Source organism: Dreissena polymorpha, chromosome 4 (assembly GCF_020536995.1).
Source record: "Dreissena polymorpha isolate Duluth1 chromosome 4, UMN_Dpol_1.0, whole genome shotgun sequence".
NCBI classification, from domain to species: domain Eukaryota; kingdom Metazoa; phylum Mollusca; class Bivalvia; order Myida; family Dreissenidae; genus Dreissena; species Dreissena polymorpha.
This window is the reverse complement of record NC_068358.1, coordinates 132,925,787-132,939,151: the sequence shown is the minus strand read 5'-3', so window position 1 is coordinate 132,939,151 and position 13,365 is coordinate 132,925,787. Positions and strand designations below refer to the sequence as shown.

The 13,365-nt window shown below is 35.0% G+C and overlaps 1 protein-coding gene across 1 annotated transcript in view; it reads right to left on the bottom strand.

Annotated features, from left to right (window-relative positions):
- LOC127876571 (RING finger protein 121-like) overlaps positions 1 to 13,365 on the bottom strand; it is a 29,585-nt gene continuing 16,220 nt past the window's right edge. Inside the window, 6 exon segments of the mRNA XM_052421897.1 lie at positions 1 to 165; positions 2,795 to 3,023; positions 4,801 to 4,901; positions 4,903 to 4,952; positions 7,015 to 7,160; positions 9,467 to 9,507. Coding sequence (XP_052277857.1) covers positions 16 to 165; positions 2,795 to 3,023; positions 4,801 to 4,901; positions 4,903 to 4,952; positions 7,015 to 7,160; positions 9,467 to 9,507 — 717 coding nt within the window. The 3' untranslated portion in view covers positions 1 to 15.

Genomic DNA, 13,365 nt, shown 5'->3' with positions numbered 1-13,365 from the left:
AGCCAGATACCATGTTTACAGAAAAGGATACATATGGTCACACTCTAATTTACAGGTGGTTTCTATAATGGCATCTTCATTGTTCATCACTAAAATTGGATTTCCGCAGATTGCACAAATATTGGGATCTAGGCGCCGCCCTGGCAAACCCGTAGATGTGTAGTACTGAAACAGATCAATACCGGTTATTAGTGGAACCAAAACAAAATTAACAGAATGCTCCATGGAGGTGTTTAACATGGCATGTGACTAAGACAGAGGCAAAATGATATAACTGTTTTTTTTTTTTAATAACCAGTATCCTCTTTCCTATGGTTTCATCACATCCATTCCTATAGATTCATCGACACCTGAATATTGGAAATAAATTAGGATTGGTTTCTTTAAAAAAAATCATCAGTTATCTGTATTGGGGTAGTTCTGTCAAAATAATCTTCTATTGTTGTCGAAAATAATGAGGGGAAATACATTTTGAGTAAAAACATGAAACATTTAAAAGGATTTCAATTGTAAATTGCTACACACAGTTTGTAAAAACCAATGATATTGCACAATCTTAATTTCAAATAATGAACGGTTGTGTTTTTTCCAGGTAGGAAAGCTTCTAATGAATATATCAAAATTGCTTGAAAAAATCAGATGTTTTCTTATCACATGGGGACTGAACAGATTGATAGGAAAGATCTGACAAATTCATGGTTGCTAGGGTACCATCATTAAATCTGCCTGTAACTACAAAAAATATTATCTATGCATCTACTGACTTTAATTTATAAGGCAACACATTAAACTTCAAGAAAAAGGCATCATTCTTGTTTGAATTGTGTGCATTTATAATATGTATAATCTGTTAATGTGTTAAAAGGATGAATGTGCAGTAAAAGGGGCTACAAATATGACTTAATAAACAATCCTTTGTAGTAACATCAAGAGGAAGTTTCATGAACAGTAACTTCCATGTGATAGAACACATTGTTATTAAGAAGTGGAGACTGATTTAAATAAAAAAGAATCAATAGTAAGTTGTTGCATTACAATTTGTTTGACTTCCAATACAAACTAAATGAGTATTGGGTATTTTCATAAAAACATATATGCATACGTCTTTATTCTTATAAAGGACAACAGTACCAAACATGAACTCTTGAGAAAAACAAGAGGGCCTGAAAGGCCCAAGGTATCCCCTGCAACATATGCTTTGTTTGAGGATGGGTGCAAATCGGACGGAGGAATGAAACATAATGATAGATGGACGGACAGAGGGACAATAACACAAAACTAAGACAAAGGAAGGTTCTCTGGCGCGGGAATATATTCATACCAAGTTTCAAAGAAATCCGCCAAAGCGCTTCCAAGATATGGTTCCGGACACAAAAATGCCTATAGTAAAAAGCTTTTTTTCAAGATACAAAGGGCCATAAGTCTGTTTTTAACAGATGGTGTACAATGCCATTTGGCGTGCATCATCCTCTTATGCATATATATACTCATAATACCAAGTTAAATGAAATCCGCCAAAGCACTTCCAAGACATGGCTCCGGACACAAAAGTGCCTATAGTAAAAAGCATTTTTTCAAGATACAAAGGGTCATACGTCTGTTTTTAACAGATGGTGTACAATGCCATTTGGCGTGCATCATCCTCTTATGCATATATATATACTCATACCAAGTTTCAATGAAATCCGCCAAAGAACTTCCAAGATATGGCTCCAGACACTAAAAAGCATTTTTTCAAGATACAAAGGGCCATAAGTCTGTTTTTAACAGATGGTGTACAATGCCATTTGGCGTGCATCATCCTCTTATGCATATATATACTCATACCAAGTTTAAATGAAATCCACCAAAGAACTTCCAAGATATGGCTCCGGACACAAAAGTGCCGGACGGACGGACGGACAGCGCCAAAACAATATCCCTCCGCCTCTGGCGGGGGATAAAAAGCAATATTAATATTAAATACAATCTATTATTTTTAAACCACTGATTTTGATTATCTACCACTACCACCATTTTAAAAACACAAGAGTTTAACCATCAGGCCTTTTTGCCCAATCCTGCAAGTCATGATATCCAAAATCAACAACAAGAGGGCCAAGATGGCCCTAGTTCGCTCACCTGAGAGAAGTTGGTTCATTCAATCTTTACCTAATGTCAAACTTGACCTAGATATTGACCAGACAAACATCCTGGTCAAGTTTCATCATTATTGAACCAAAACTCTGGCGTAGGGAGTGTTTTTGTAAGATTTGAAATGGTGACCTATATTTTGAGTTGACCTCCCCTTACCAAACAACAAAGTTTGCTTACAAGGATTTTGTATAATATAATTAAAATTTGGACAATCTAAGGGCAATAATTATGGCATCAATTATGGGATTTTGCTCATCATCAAACTTGACTGAGATCTTTCACAGCAACTTTGATAAAGAATGCTTGAGAAATGTGAATGCTAGAGTTTTTACAAACCAAATGTGGACGGACGGACAGCGGACAAAGACCAATCCTGAAACCTCACCTGAGCAATCAGGTAAGCTTAATAATCTTGTTTCAACTTAAACCTATTTCAAATTTAACCCGACTGGGCATTCACAAAAAAAACTTGCCAAATTTACATTGTAAATATAAAAGAATACATTATTTTTTACCCAATTTAGTCAATTTCACAATTAAATTTGTTCATAAATAGCTGCATAAAGTGAAATTCTAAAATTTCCGATGGGACATTTTCTCAAATTGACACAAAAAAAGCCCTTGCCATACTACAACACATTTAACATGCTCACCCTACCCCGATGTGTGAGGCCATGGTATCGCTGCAGACCTCGGCAAAGTCCCTCGACACGACCCCGAAGTAGAGCCCGTAGAACATGACCAGCAGCCCAAAGTCCATGGAGCTCTGGGGCTTGATGAGGAAGAGCATGTTAAACCCCAGCATGGTGCACATGATCACAATGTAGCCAAGGATACCTGAGCTGTAGCTGATCTTGTAGATGAGCAAAAACCACTTGTACACCAGCCTGAAACATGATTTTCATCTATGTTTTTTTGATAATTGAACAAAGGTTTTATATAGGTTACTGGTACCCATAAGGATCTATATAAAGTTAAGATATCATAGAATTTGGAAATAAAATAATGTACAATTGATTTTCAAATTCTTTGCAGAAGACCACTAGACAATGTTTTACACCAAGCGGATTTGAAAATCTTTGTTTAACCCTTTCAGTTCGGGAACCGAGTTTTAAAGGCCTTTGCAAACAGTTTGGATCCAGATGAGACGCCACAGAACGTGGCATCTCATCAGGATCCAAACTGTTTGCTATTCTGATAGTATTCTTTGAAAAAAATCTAAGAAAATGCGAATTTTATCAATTCAGCAGACGACATTTTTAGCAGACGACAAATTTCCCAGCATGCAAAGGGTTAAGACCCAAAATGATGATGATTCACGCCAAATACTAAACCCCTTATCCTTTCGGTATCAGGTGACAAAGTTTTTTAAATTATTGACTATACTTCAAAATAATTATAATTTTGTTGATTGAATTGATAGATCCATACTAAAATTACACTTCACAATAAACAATTAGTCCCAATGCTTAATTAGTAAAGACCCAATAACCATAGGCATAAAAGGCATCAACATCCAAACGTTATCCACACCAAAATTATAGATTGATTTTGCAATCCAGATACTTCGCAACATATTGATTTACACTGTGTACTTTACATTTGTGTAAGAAGCTTATTGAGTGAAGCTGGATCAACTTCGTTTAGGTAGATTAGAGCTTATAGTTTACACCCTTAAATTTAAGCGCAGTATGCCTAACTTAATTAAAGGGATCTTTTCATGGTTTGGTAAATTGACAAAATTGAAAAAAGTTGTTTCAGATTCGCTAATTTTCGTTTTAGTTATGATATTTGTGAGGAAACAGTATTACTGAACATTTACCATAGTCCAATATAGCCATTTTATGTATCTTTTGACGATTTGAAAACCTAAAAATTATAAAGCGTTGCAATGCTAAACGATTGAATAATTTGGAGAGTTCTGTTGTTGTCGTTTAAGAGAGGGCTAATGCGTTTTTACTTCAGACTAATTCCAGGACTCCAGGGGTCACTGGTTCGAGCCCTGATACCGGTTACTTTTTTTTCCTTTTTTAATTTTATTCTTGATTTTTTAACTGGAGCTTTTAAGATCCAGTGTTTACATTTATCAATATAAAGCATTTAATGACAAACTTCAAATATGCCAAAATCTGTGAAAGGGCCCCTTTAAGGGATATTGTATTTTTGTAAGCCAACACGTCGCTGTTGAAAAAAAGATGTAATCTGATTAATAATGTAATGAAAACATTTATGTGCTTTCATTTGAGAGAAAAAAATGATTTTGCAGAATAGGTTTATATAAATCATGAGACCCATGGGGCATGGCCAGTTTGTATATAAATCATGAGACCCATGGGGCATGGCCAGTTTTGACCAAATGAGCATTACTTGAAAATTTATTGTAGATGATCACTAGCCCATGTTACACACCAAATGTTTAACTTCTGAGCCTTGCAGTTTCACTGAAGATTTTTTCAGTTTTCACTTTCAAAATATATTTTAAGCTCTGGTTACCTGTATATGCAGCTTTCCAGAAAAATACAGACATATTTGGAGGAGGAAAATGGTAGGATAATTTCTATAATGTTTTGTTAAAATCTGCAGAGCGTTCGAAAAAGTTAATTGACTGAGGGACAATCATATGCACTGATGGAAAACAAACTATAATGTAGCTCAGAGTATTACCTAGGTGTTCTTCCCTCCACAGGCTTCCTGGTAGCTTTGAACACAATGTAGGCAGTAATGGCAGAGAATACTGCCCAGATCCATATGAAACGTGTCCAGGTCAAACTTCAAACAAAAACCCACAGGAATCACCCACATGCCTATGAGTGTAGCTCGTCTGAAACAAAATATATGTACATGTATGGTATTTGTTTCATCATCATCCAGTACCCAATTTTCTTTTGGGGTATACAATATAATAAAACAACTGTTATAATACAATTTAACTACAGGTTGTTGCCTATCAATATAGAAATGTTGCTGCTGAAATGACAATATGCATGATCAGTAGATATAAAATAATTATCTTTGTTAGCAATCATACAATTTACAACATCTTGCCTCCATCTTTTTTCACATGGAGACAACTTAATCACATGGGAAAAATGAAAGCAGTGGACTGTCAATCTAACCCAAGCTAATGGTAAAAAAACATGAGGACTTTACTTATCTTTATTCAGCTAACCCGAGGACTTTACTTAGCTTTAATTCAAAAATCGTGGTACGAATGCTGATACACACCTGAGAATCACTGCAGGAGGTGGGGCCTGTTTGTCACTTGCGAATTAACTAGTCTTTTGTTATCAAGGGACAGTAATGGACCCTCTTAATGTATGCCATTTTACACGTTCATTGTTATGATTAGCGGACAAGTGGGCTCGAATATCCGTTAACAAGTGTTTGTAACAACGAAGCCAATTGCCAATTAGTCTTATTCTATTATTATAATTGCCATAACTGATAACCATCATACCTTTATCGGGTATGTGTTCTAGTTGGTATGATTTTTATTAAAATGCTGTCAATACTGTTTAAAACTGTTTGTGTTATACGAAAGAGGTTCCAGATTGTGTTTTTTTTTCAAATAAATGCTTTTTATTCTGATATCAACATTAAAATTATAAACTTTATGTGTGTGTTTGTTCTTAAAAAGTAAACTACCGGTATATACATCAATAATGTCAATAATTTAAAAATAAATAAATTGATACATATAAAATAGTAATAAGTGTGGTTAAACGCAAACAATAAAACAACAAACAGCAATTAAAATATTCTTTATTAATTTGTTGATAAATACGCATGTTGATCACACATTGTCATCTTTCATTTGGTTTATTGTCTTTCATCGGCATTCGCTGCGTGATGGCTAATATGCAACACCCCTGAAAAACACAATGCACCTAATGGATAATAAAGTTATAAACAATTAGCGCTAATTCATTACCATTCTACATAAACGAAGTAAACGCATTCGATACAGCTGTACTGCACACGCGTTTTAAAGAAGTGTAACGTGTCAGTTAAGTACATTGTGTAATCTACATCCCTTTGTGTCAAAACCGGATTAATCTTGATTACGAAACAGCAGTGAATGTGTGCATGGATTATGTTGGAATTTAATGCCTCATGTCTACGGTACAGTTTTAAAATATTGTTCAACTTAGTGTTTGTTTTTGTTCAAACATAGAGCATGATTGTTCGTTAGGATCTTAAATTCGCTGATCGGTCAACTGACGAAATTTATGAAAATTAATGTCTGACGATTAATAATGGTTTCACAGTATGTCATTAGTTCATTCGCATGACATCATTAATTTTGATGTGCATGACATCATTAATTTTGATGTTTTATCACCTTTTTTTTTACTAAGTCCACCATTTTGTTTTTTCTTTTATAAAGATACATTTGTTTAGAAAATATTGGGATAAATATAATAGTCATTAGTGACAAAGAAAGGCAATTTATTTGTTTTGCACAAAAAATGAACTTCTCACAAAAGCTTGCATTGTATGTATTTTAAGCCTTGCTAAGGCCAACTGATCTGTTTTCAATACCTACCTACATTCTATATGTCCATATTTTGACTGAATCCAAGCTAACAGGGCTTTTGAAGTCTGTTATTAAATCTAAAAGTAATTAACTCCCCTAAATGAGAACAAACTATTAACATACACCAAACATTAGCATTGAGACTTGACTGCATACCTGATATGACCTGAAGTGTCTCTGTTTCCTGCATACCTGATATGACCTGAAGTGTCTCTGTTTCCACATTGAGACTTGACTGCATACCTGATATGACCTGAAGTGTCTCTGCTTCCTCATTGAGACTTGACTGCATACCTGATATGACCTGAAGTGTCTCTGTTTCCACATTGAGACTATACTGCATACCTGATATGACCTGAAGTGTCTCTGTTTCCACTGGACAAGCAGTATCTGAGCCACCACGAGCGTGGCAATGAGGACCAGGATCATCTCCGCATGCATCGCCTCATGGCCCTTGTGCTTCTCGTGTAGACGGGCATGCTCAACCCTGTATACAAAGTTTGAACACTGAACCCTTTACCCCTTTGATACGTATTTTGACACATTTGTAGTCACTTAGAAAGTTAAATTAAGTTGAAGACTTTCTTACTAATCCAAGTTTTAAAGGCTTCATTTGCAACCCTTAAATACTGATGAGCAGGCAACAGCATAAAACCTGAACAGACTGCAAGTTACTCACAGGCTGTTCTGGTTTTATGCCATTTGCAAATAGCCATTTTCACTTTGCTTCTAAGAGGAAAAGGGATAGCTTGTCAAAATTAACTTGATACTTGTGAACACAATAAGTACATGTTACATGCTTGTGTTTTATATTAATGCAAAAGTAAGAGTACACTTGTGTGTTCTTAACCGATTAAGGAAACTAATGTATTAATCATAATCAAACTTAAATACATTCATGGAAATGTCAACTTATTGTTGTTCACATAAAATTATATGCATGGATATACAAAATTTATGAATACATGAACTGGCTCAACTTAACCCTTTGCATGCTGGGAAATTTATCGTCTGCTAAATTGTCGTCTGCTTAAGTTCTAAAATTAGCATTTTCTTCGATTTTTTTTCAAAGAATACTATCAGAATAGCAAACAGTTTGGATCCTGATGAGACGCCACGTTGTGTGGCATCTCATCTGGATCCAAACTGTTTGCAAAAGGCCTTTAAAATTCGGTTCCCGCACTGAAAGGGTTAACATTTAAGAGCCTTTTATTTTTTTTATATATTTAGGGTTTACTCTTCTGTACACAAACTTATCTGACAACTACAAATTACTACAATCATTGTCCACAGAAAAACATTGTAAGAGAGTCTTCAGTGATGTCTTCATGTCATATAAAATTCACACAAACAGTTATATTTGAATGTATTGCTGTGAATTTAGCTTAAAATGTTCACACAGGGAAAGTCCTATGGTCCTAAACATCAAAAATACTGGTATCTTTGTTATTTCTAATTTTGGTTTGTTTTGTTTCATGCTTCCTAACTGTTTTAACCGACTGGCTTATATTATATTAGCTTAATAACCATTATGAATATTACTTGAATGAACAGTATTCTTTGTAAATATTTTAAAGGACAGAACATTTTACAAATATAAAAAACCAAAGATTTATTTACAAAATACCAGTACATTAAACATAATTGCACATCAAGTTGAAATACATGGTATTGAATGTACACACCTGATTACAAAGAATGGCATTAATAAGATTTATAAACAAAAACTAGGACAAGAAGGTCAAGATGAATGCACTAAAATAAGTTCAAGGCAAACCAATTGTCGAAAACTTGACCAGGTGATTTAGTTTTTTAACAGACTTGACCTGAACGTTAACATGACTTTTATATAGTTACGACAACATTCTGACCATGTTTCATTAAGATTAAATTATAAATGTTACTTCTAGATCGGTAACAAGTTTGACCTGGTGACCTAGATATTGTAAAAATTAACATTCTCAATTTGAGTCATAAATAAGGCCTCTACAGAGGTAACAAGGTTTCCTTTAAATTGAAATACCGACCTTATTTTCTGACACGTGTGAACCAGATTTGAGCATAGATGTTGTCAAGATAATCATTCTTACAGAGGGTCTTAATTCAGCTACCAATATTATACATAATAAGGTCATTACAATGTAAAACTTTTCACAATAATCACCCTTTAACTAAACAGGAGTTGAAAACACAAAATATCTGGACTAAATATTCTTGATTGGAAAAAAACAACAAAGGGCTTTAATTCTTACAAAACACTAAATTTCTTTCTTAACCATCATCTACACATTAATTAATTCAATTTTGAAATTGTGTGTGAGATTCTTCCAGTTATAAAAGAGCGATGGAAAACACAAGTTAAAGAGATATTAAGATTTTACATACATACTGACAGACCGATAAACAATTGCTATTCTTAATGTTTCGCACTCCATTGAGGAGTTAAAACATAAATTCTAGAGTGATAACAAGCCAAATTTGATGAAGGACATAGACTGACCTCAATAGCTCACTTTAAACCCTTTACCACATAGATACGTATTTTGACCCATTTGTAGTCCCTTAAAAAATTAAATTAATAAAAGGCCTTTCTTACTAGATTCAAGTTTTAAAAGTTTCAGTTCCATACCTTAGATACTGATAAGCAGCAAACTGAATAAAACCTGAACAGAGTTATTCTCAGACTGTTCTGGTTTTATACTGCTTGCAAATAGCCATTTTCACATAGCTTCTAAGTGGGAAAGGGTTAAGCACTTTGTGCTAAGGCAAGCTAACAATCTTTGCATCACTTACTTCCATCTCTCCTTTTCAGACAGCTTTGCAAGGTCAATTGACTAGAAGAAAGTAAAGCTTTAATTAACATATGATTCTGTTGAAGAAAATGTTGGCATAATGTACATCAATTTTAATCCACTTAAGTATTACTGTGTAATTGAGTTATCAACAGATTATTTCATGCCATTATTTTCAATAACAGGGCAACAAAGTTGTCATAGACATTACAATATCAACAAGAAGACATAAAATATGAAAAACAGAAGCATGTAAATAAAAAACGTTTGCAATAAGAAATAATGATATCATAATCATGTTACAAGAGAAAGATCTACAGCAAAATAGCAGGGTACAGTCTCTACTCTTCTTTGCTTTTTGGATTCTGCGTCTCTGGTCAAAATAATATGTGTTGATGTCTTTGGAAATTAAATAAATTGTACAAATATGTCTTAACAAGAGGGCCATGATGGCCCTGTATCGCTCCACTGTTTTTTAATGCGAAAATAGCGTGCAATGCGCATGGGTTGAAATGTACTCAAGCATGTGACTTTCTCTTTCTATCCCTCTTCTCACTGGACGCTTAAAGTTGGAAGGGTGAGCCTTTTTATCTATGGAAAATGTTTACTACGGTGTAAACTAAACAGACTAAAAGGCCCGGGAATTGTCGCACAGGTCCTTTGCTTATAACGTAGGTACATTTATCTCTCCAAAGATATTGTTGTTCTTTCTATTTCACATATAAATTTTAGATGCTTAAGATCAATGTTCTACAAGATTAATGACAGTTCCTTCATTCAATCATGGTACAGAACTATAAGATGTCACTACATACCAAATTTGGGCCTTAGGCCCAATGGTTATGGACAGGAAGATTTTTAAAGTTTGCACAAAAGAGGCTCTATATAAGTAAATGTTCAGTTTTGTGACCCCCGGGGCAGGGTCAAATTTGAGCCCAGGGAAATAATTTGAACAAATTTGGTAGAGGACAATTAGATGTCACTACATACCAAATTTAGTAGCCCTAGGTTCTATAATTATGAACAAGAAGATTTTTAAAGTTTGCACAAAATAGGCCTTATTTAAGCATATGTTCATTTTTGTGACCCCCAGGGCAGGGTCAAATTTGACCCCAGGGGCATAATTTGAACAAACTTGGTAGAGAACTTTAAGATTTTAATACATACCAAATTTGGTAGAAATAGGCCCAATGGTTATGGGCAAGAGATTTTTAAAGTTTGCACAAAATAGGCCAAATATAAGCATATGTTCAATTTTATGACCCCTGGGGAACGGTCAAATTTGATCCCAGGGGCTTAATTTAAACAAACTTGGTAGAGGACTATTAGATGTCACTACATACCAAATTTGGTTGCCCTATGCCATACGGTTATGGACAGAAAGATTTTAAAAGTTTGCACAAAATAGGCCTTATTTAAGCATATGTTCATCTTTGTGACCCCAGGGCAGGGTCAAATTTGACCCCAGGGGCATAATTTGAACAAACTTGGTAGAGAACTTTAAGATTTTAATACATACCAAATTTGGTAGAAATAGGCCCAATGGTTATGGAAAGAAAGATTTTTAAAGTTTGCAAAAAATAGGCCCAATATAAGCATATGTTCAATTTTATGACCCCTGGGGAACGGTCAAAATTGATCCCAGGGGCTTAATTTGAACAAACTTGGTAAAGGACTGTTAGATGTCACTACATACCAAATTTGGTAGCCCTATGCCATACGGTTATGGACAGAAAGATTTTTAAAGTTTGCACAAAATAGGCCTTATTTAAGCGCATGTTCATTTTTGTGACCCCCGGGGCAGGGTCAAATTTGACCCCAGGGGCATAATTTGCACTAACTAAGTAGAGAACTATTAGATGTCACTACATACCGAATTTGGTAGCCCTAGGCCCTACGGTTATGGGACAAGAAGATTTTTAAAGATTGCACAAAATAGGCTTTATATAAGTAAATGTTCAGTTTTGTGACCCCCGGGGCAGGGTCAAATTTGAGCCCAGGGAAATAATTTGAACAAATTTGGTAGAGGACAATTAGATGTCACTACATACCAAATTTAGTAGCCCTAGGTTCTATAATTATGAACAAGAAGATTTTTAAAGTTTGCAAAAAATAGGCCTTATTTAAGCATATGTTCATTTTTGTGACCCCCAGGGCAGGGTCAAATTTGACCCCAGGGGCATAATTTGAACAAACTTGGTAGAGAACTTTAAGATTTTAATACATACCAAATTTGGTAGAAATAGGCCCAATGGTTATGGGCAAGAGATTTTTAAAGTTTGCACAAAATAGGCCCGATATAAGCATATGTTCAATTTTATGACCCCTGGGGAACGGTCAAATTTGATCCCAGGGGCTTAATTTGAACAAACTTGGTAGAGGACTATTAGATGTCACTACATACAAAATTTGGTAGCCCTATGCCATACGGTTATGGACAGAAAGATTTTAAAAGTTTGCACAAAATAGGCCTTATTTAAGCATATGTTCATCTTTGTGACCCCCAGGGCAGGGTCAAATTTGACCCCGAGGCATAATTTAAACAAACTTGGTAGAGAACTTTAAGATTTTAATACATACCAAATTTGGGCCTTAGGCCCAATGGTTATGGACAGGAAGATTTTTAAAGTTTGCACAAAAGAGGCTCTATATAAGTAAATGTTCAGTTTTGTGACCCCGGGGCAGGGTCAAATTTGAGCCCAGGGAAATAATTTGAACAAATTTGGTAGAGGACAATTAGATGTCACTACATACCAAATTTAGTAGCCCTAGGTTCTATAATTATGAACAAGAAGATTTTTAAAGTTTGCACAAAATAGGCCTTATTTAAGCATATGTTCATTTTTGTGACCCCCAGGGCAGGGTCAAATTTGACCCCAGGGGCATAATTTGAACAAACTTGGTAGAGAACTTTAAGATTTTAATACATACCAAATTTGGTAGAAATAGGCCCAATGGTTATGGCAAGAGATTTTTAAAGTTTGCACAAAATAGGCCAAATATAAGCATATGTTCAATTTTATGACCCCTGGGGAACGGTCAAATTTGATCCCAGGGCTTAATTTAAACAAACTTGGTAGAGGACTATTAGATGTCACTACATACCAAATTTGGTAGCCCTATGCCATACGGTTATGGACAGAAAGATTTTAAAAGTTTGCACAAAATAGGCCTTATTTAAGCATATGTTCATCTTTGTGACCCCAGGGCAGGGTCAAATTTGACCCCAGGGGCATAATTTGAACAAACTAAGTAGAGAACTATTAGATGTCACTACATACCGAATTTGGTAGCCCTAGGCCCTACGGTTATGGACAAGAAGATTTTTAATGTTTGCACAAAATAGGCTTTATATAAGCATATGTTCATTTTTGTGACCCCCGGGGCAGGGTCAAATTTGACCCAAGAGGCATAATTTGAACACACAATGTAGAGAACTATTAAATGTCACTACATACCAAATGTGGTAGCACTAGGCCCAATGGTTATGGACAAGAAGATTTTTAAAGTTTGCACAAAATATGCTTTATATAAGCATTTGTTCAATTTATTGACCCCGGGGCGGGGTCAAATTTGACCCCAGGGGCATAATTTGAACAAATTTGAAAGAAGTTCACCCCAGGAACATTTGTGAGAAGTTTTTATCAGAATTGGACTTGTAGTTTAGGAGAACAAGATGTTTAAAGAACAAGAGGGCCAAGATGGCCCTATTTCGCTCACCTGAGAGGAGTCGGTTCATTCAAACTTTACTTAATGTCAAACATGACCTAGATATTGACCAGATAAACATCCTGGTCAAGTTTCATCATTATTGAACCAAAACTATGGCGTAGGGAGTATTTTTGTTTTTGTAAGATTTGAAATTGTGACCTATATTTTGAGTTGACCCCCCTTACCAAA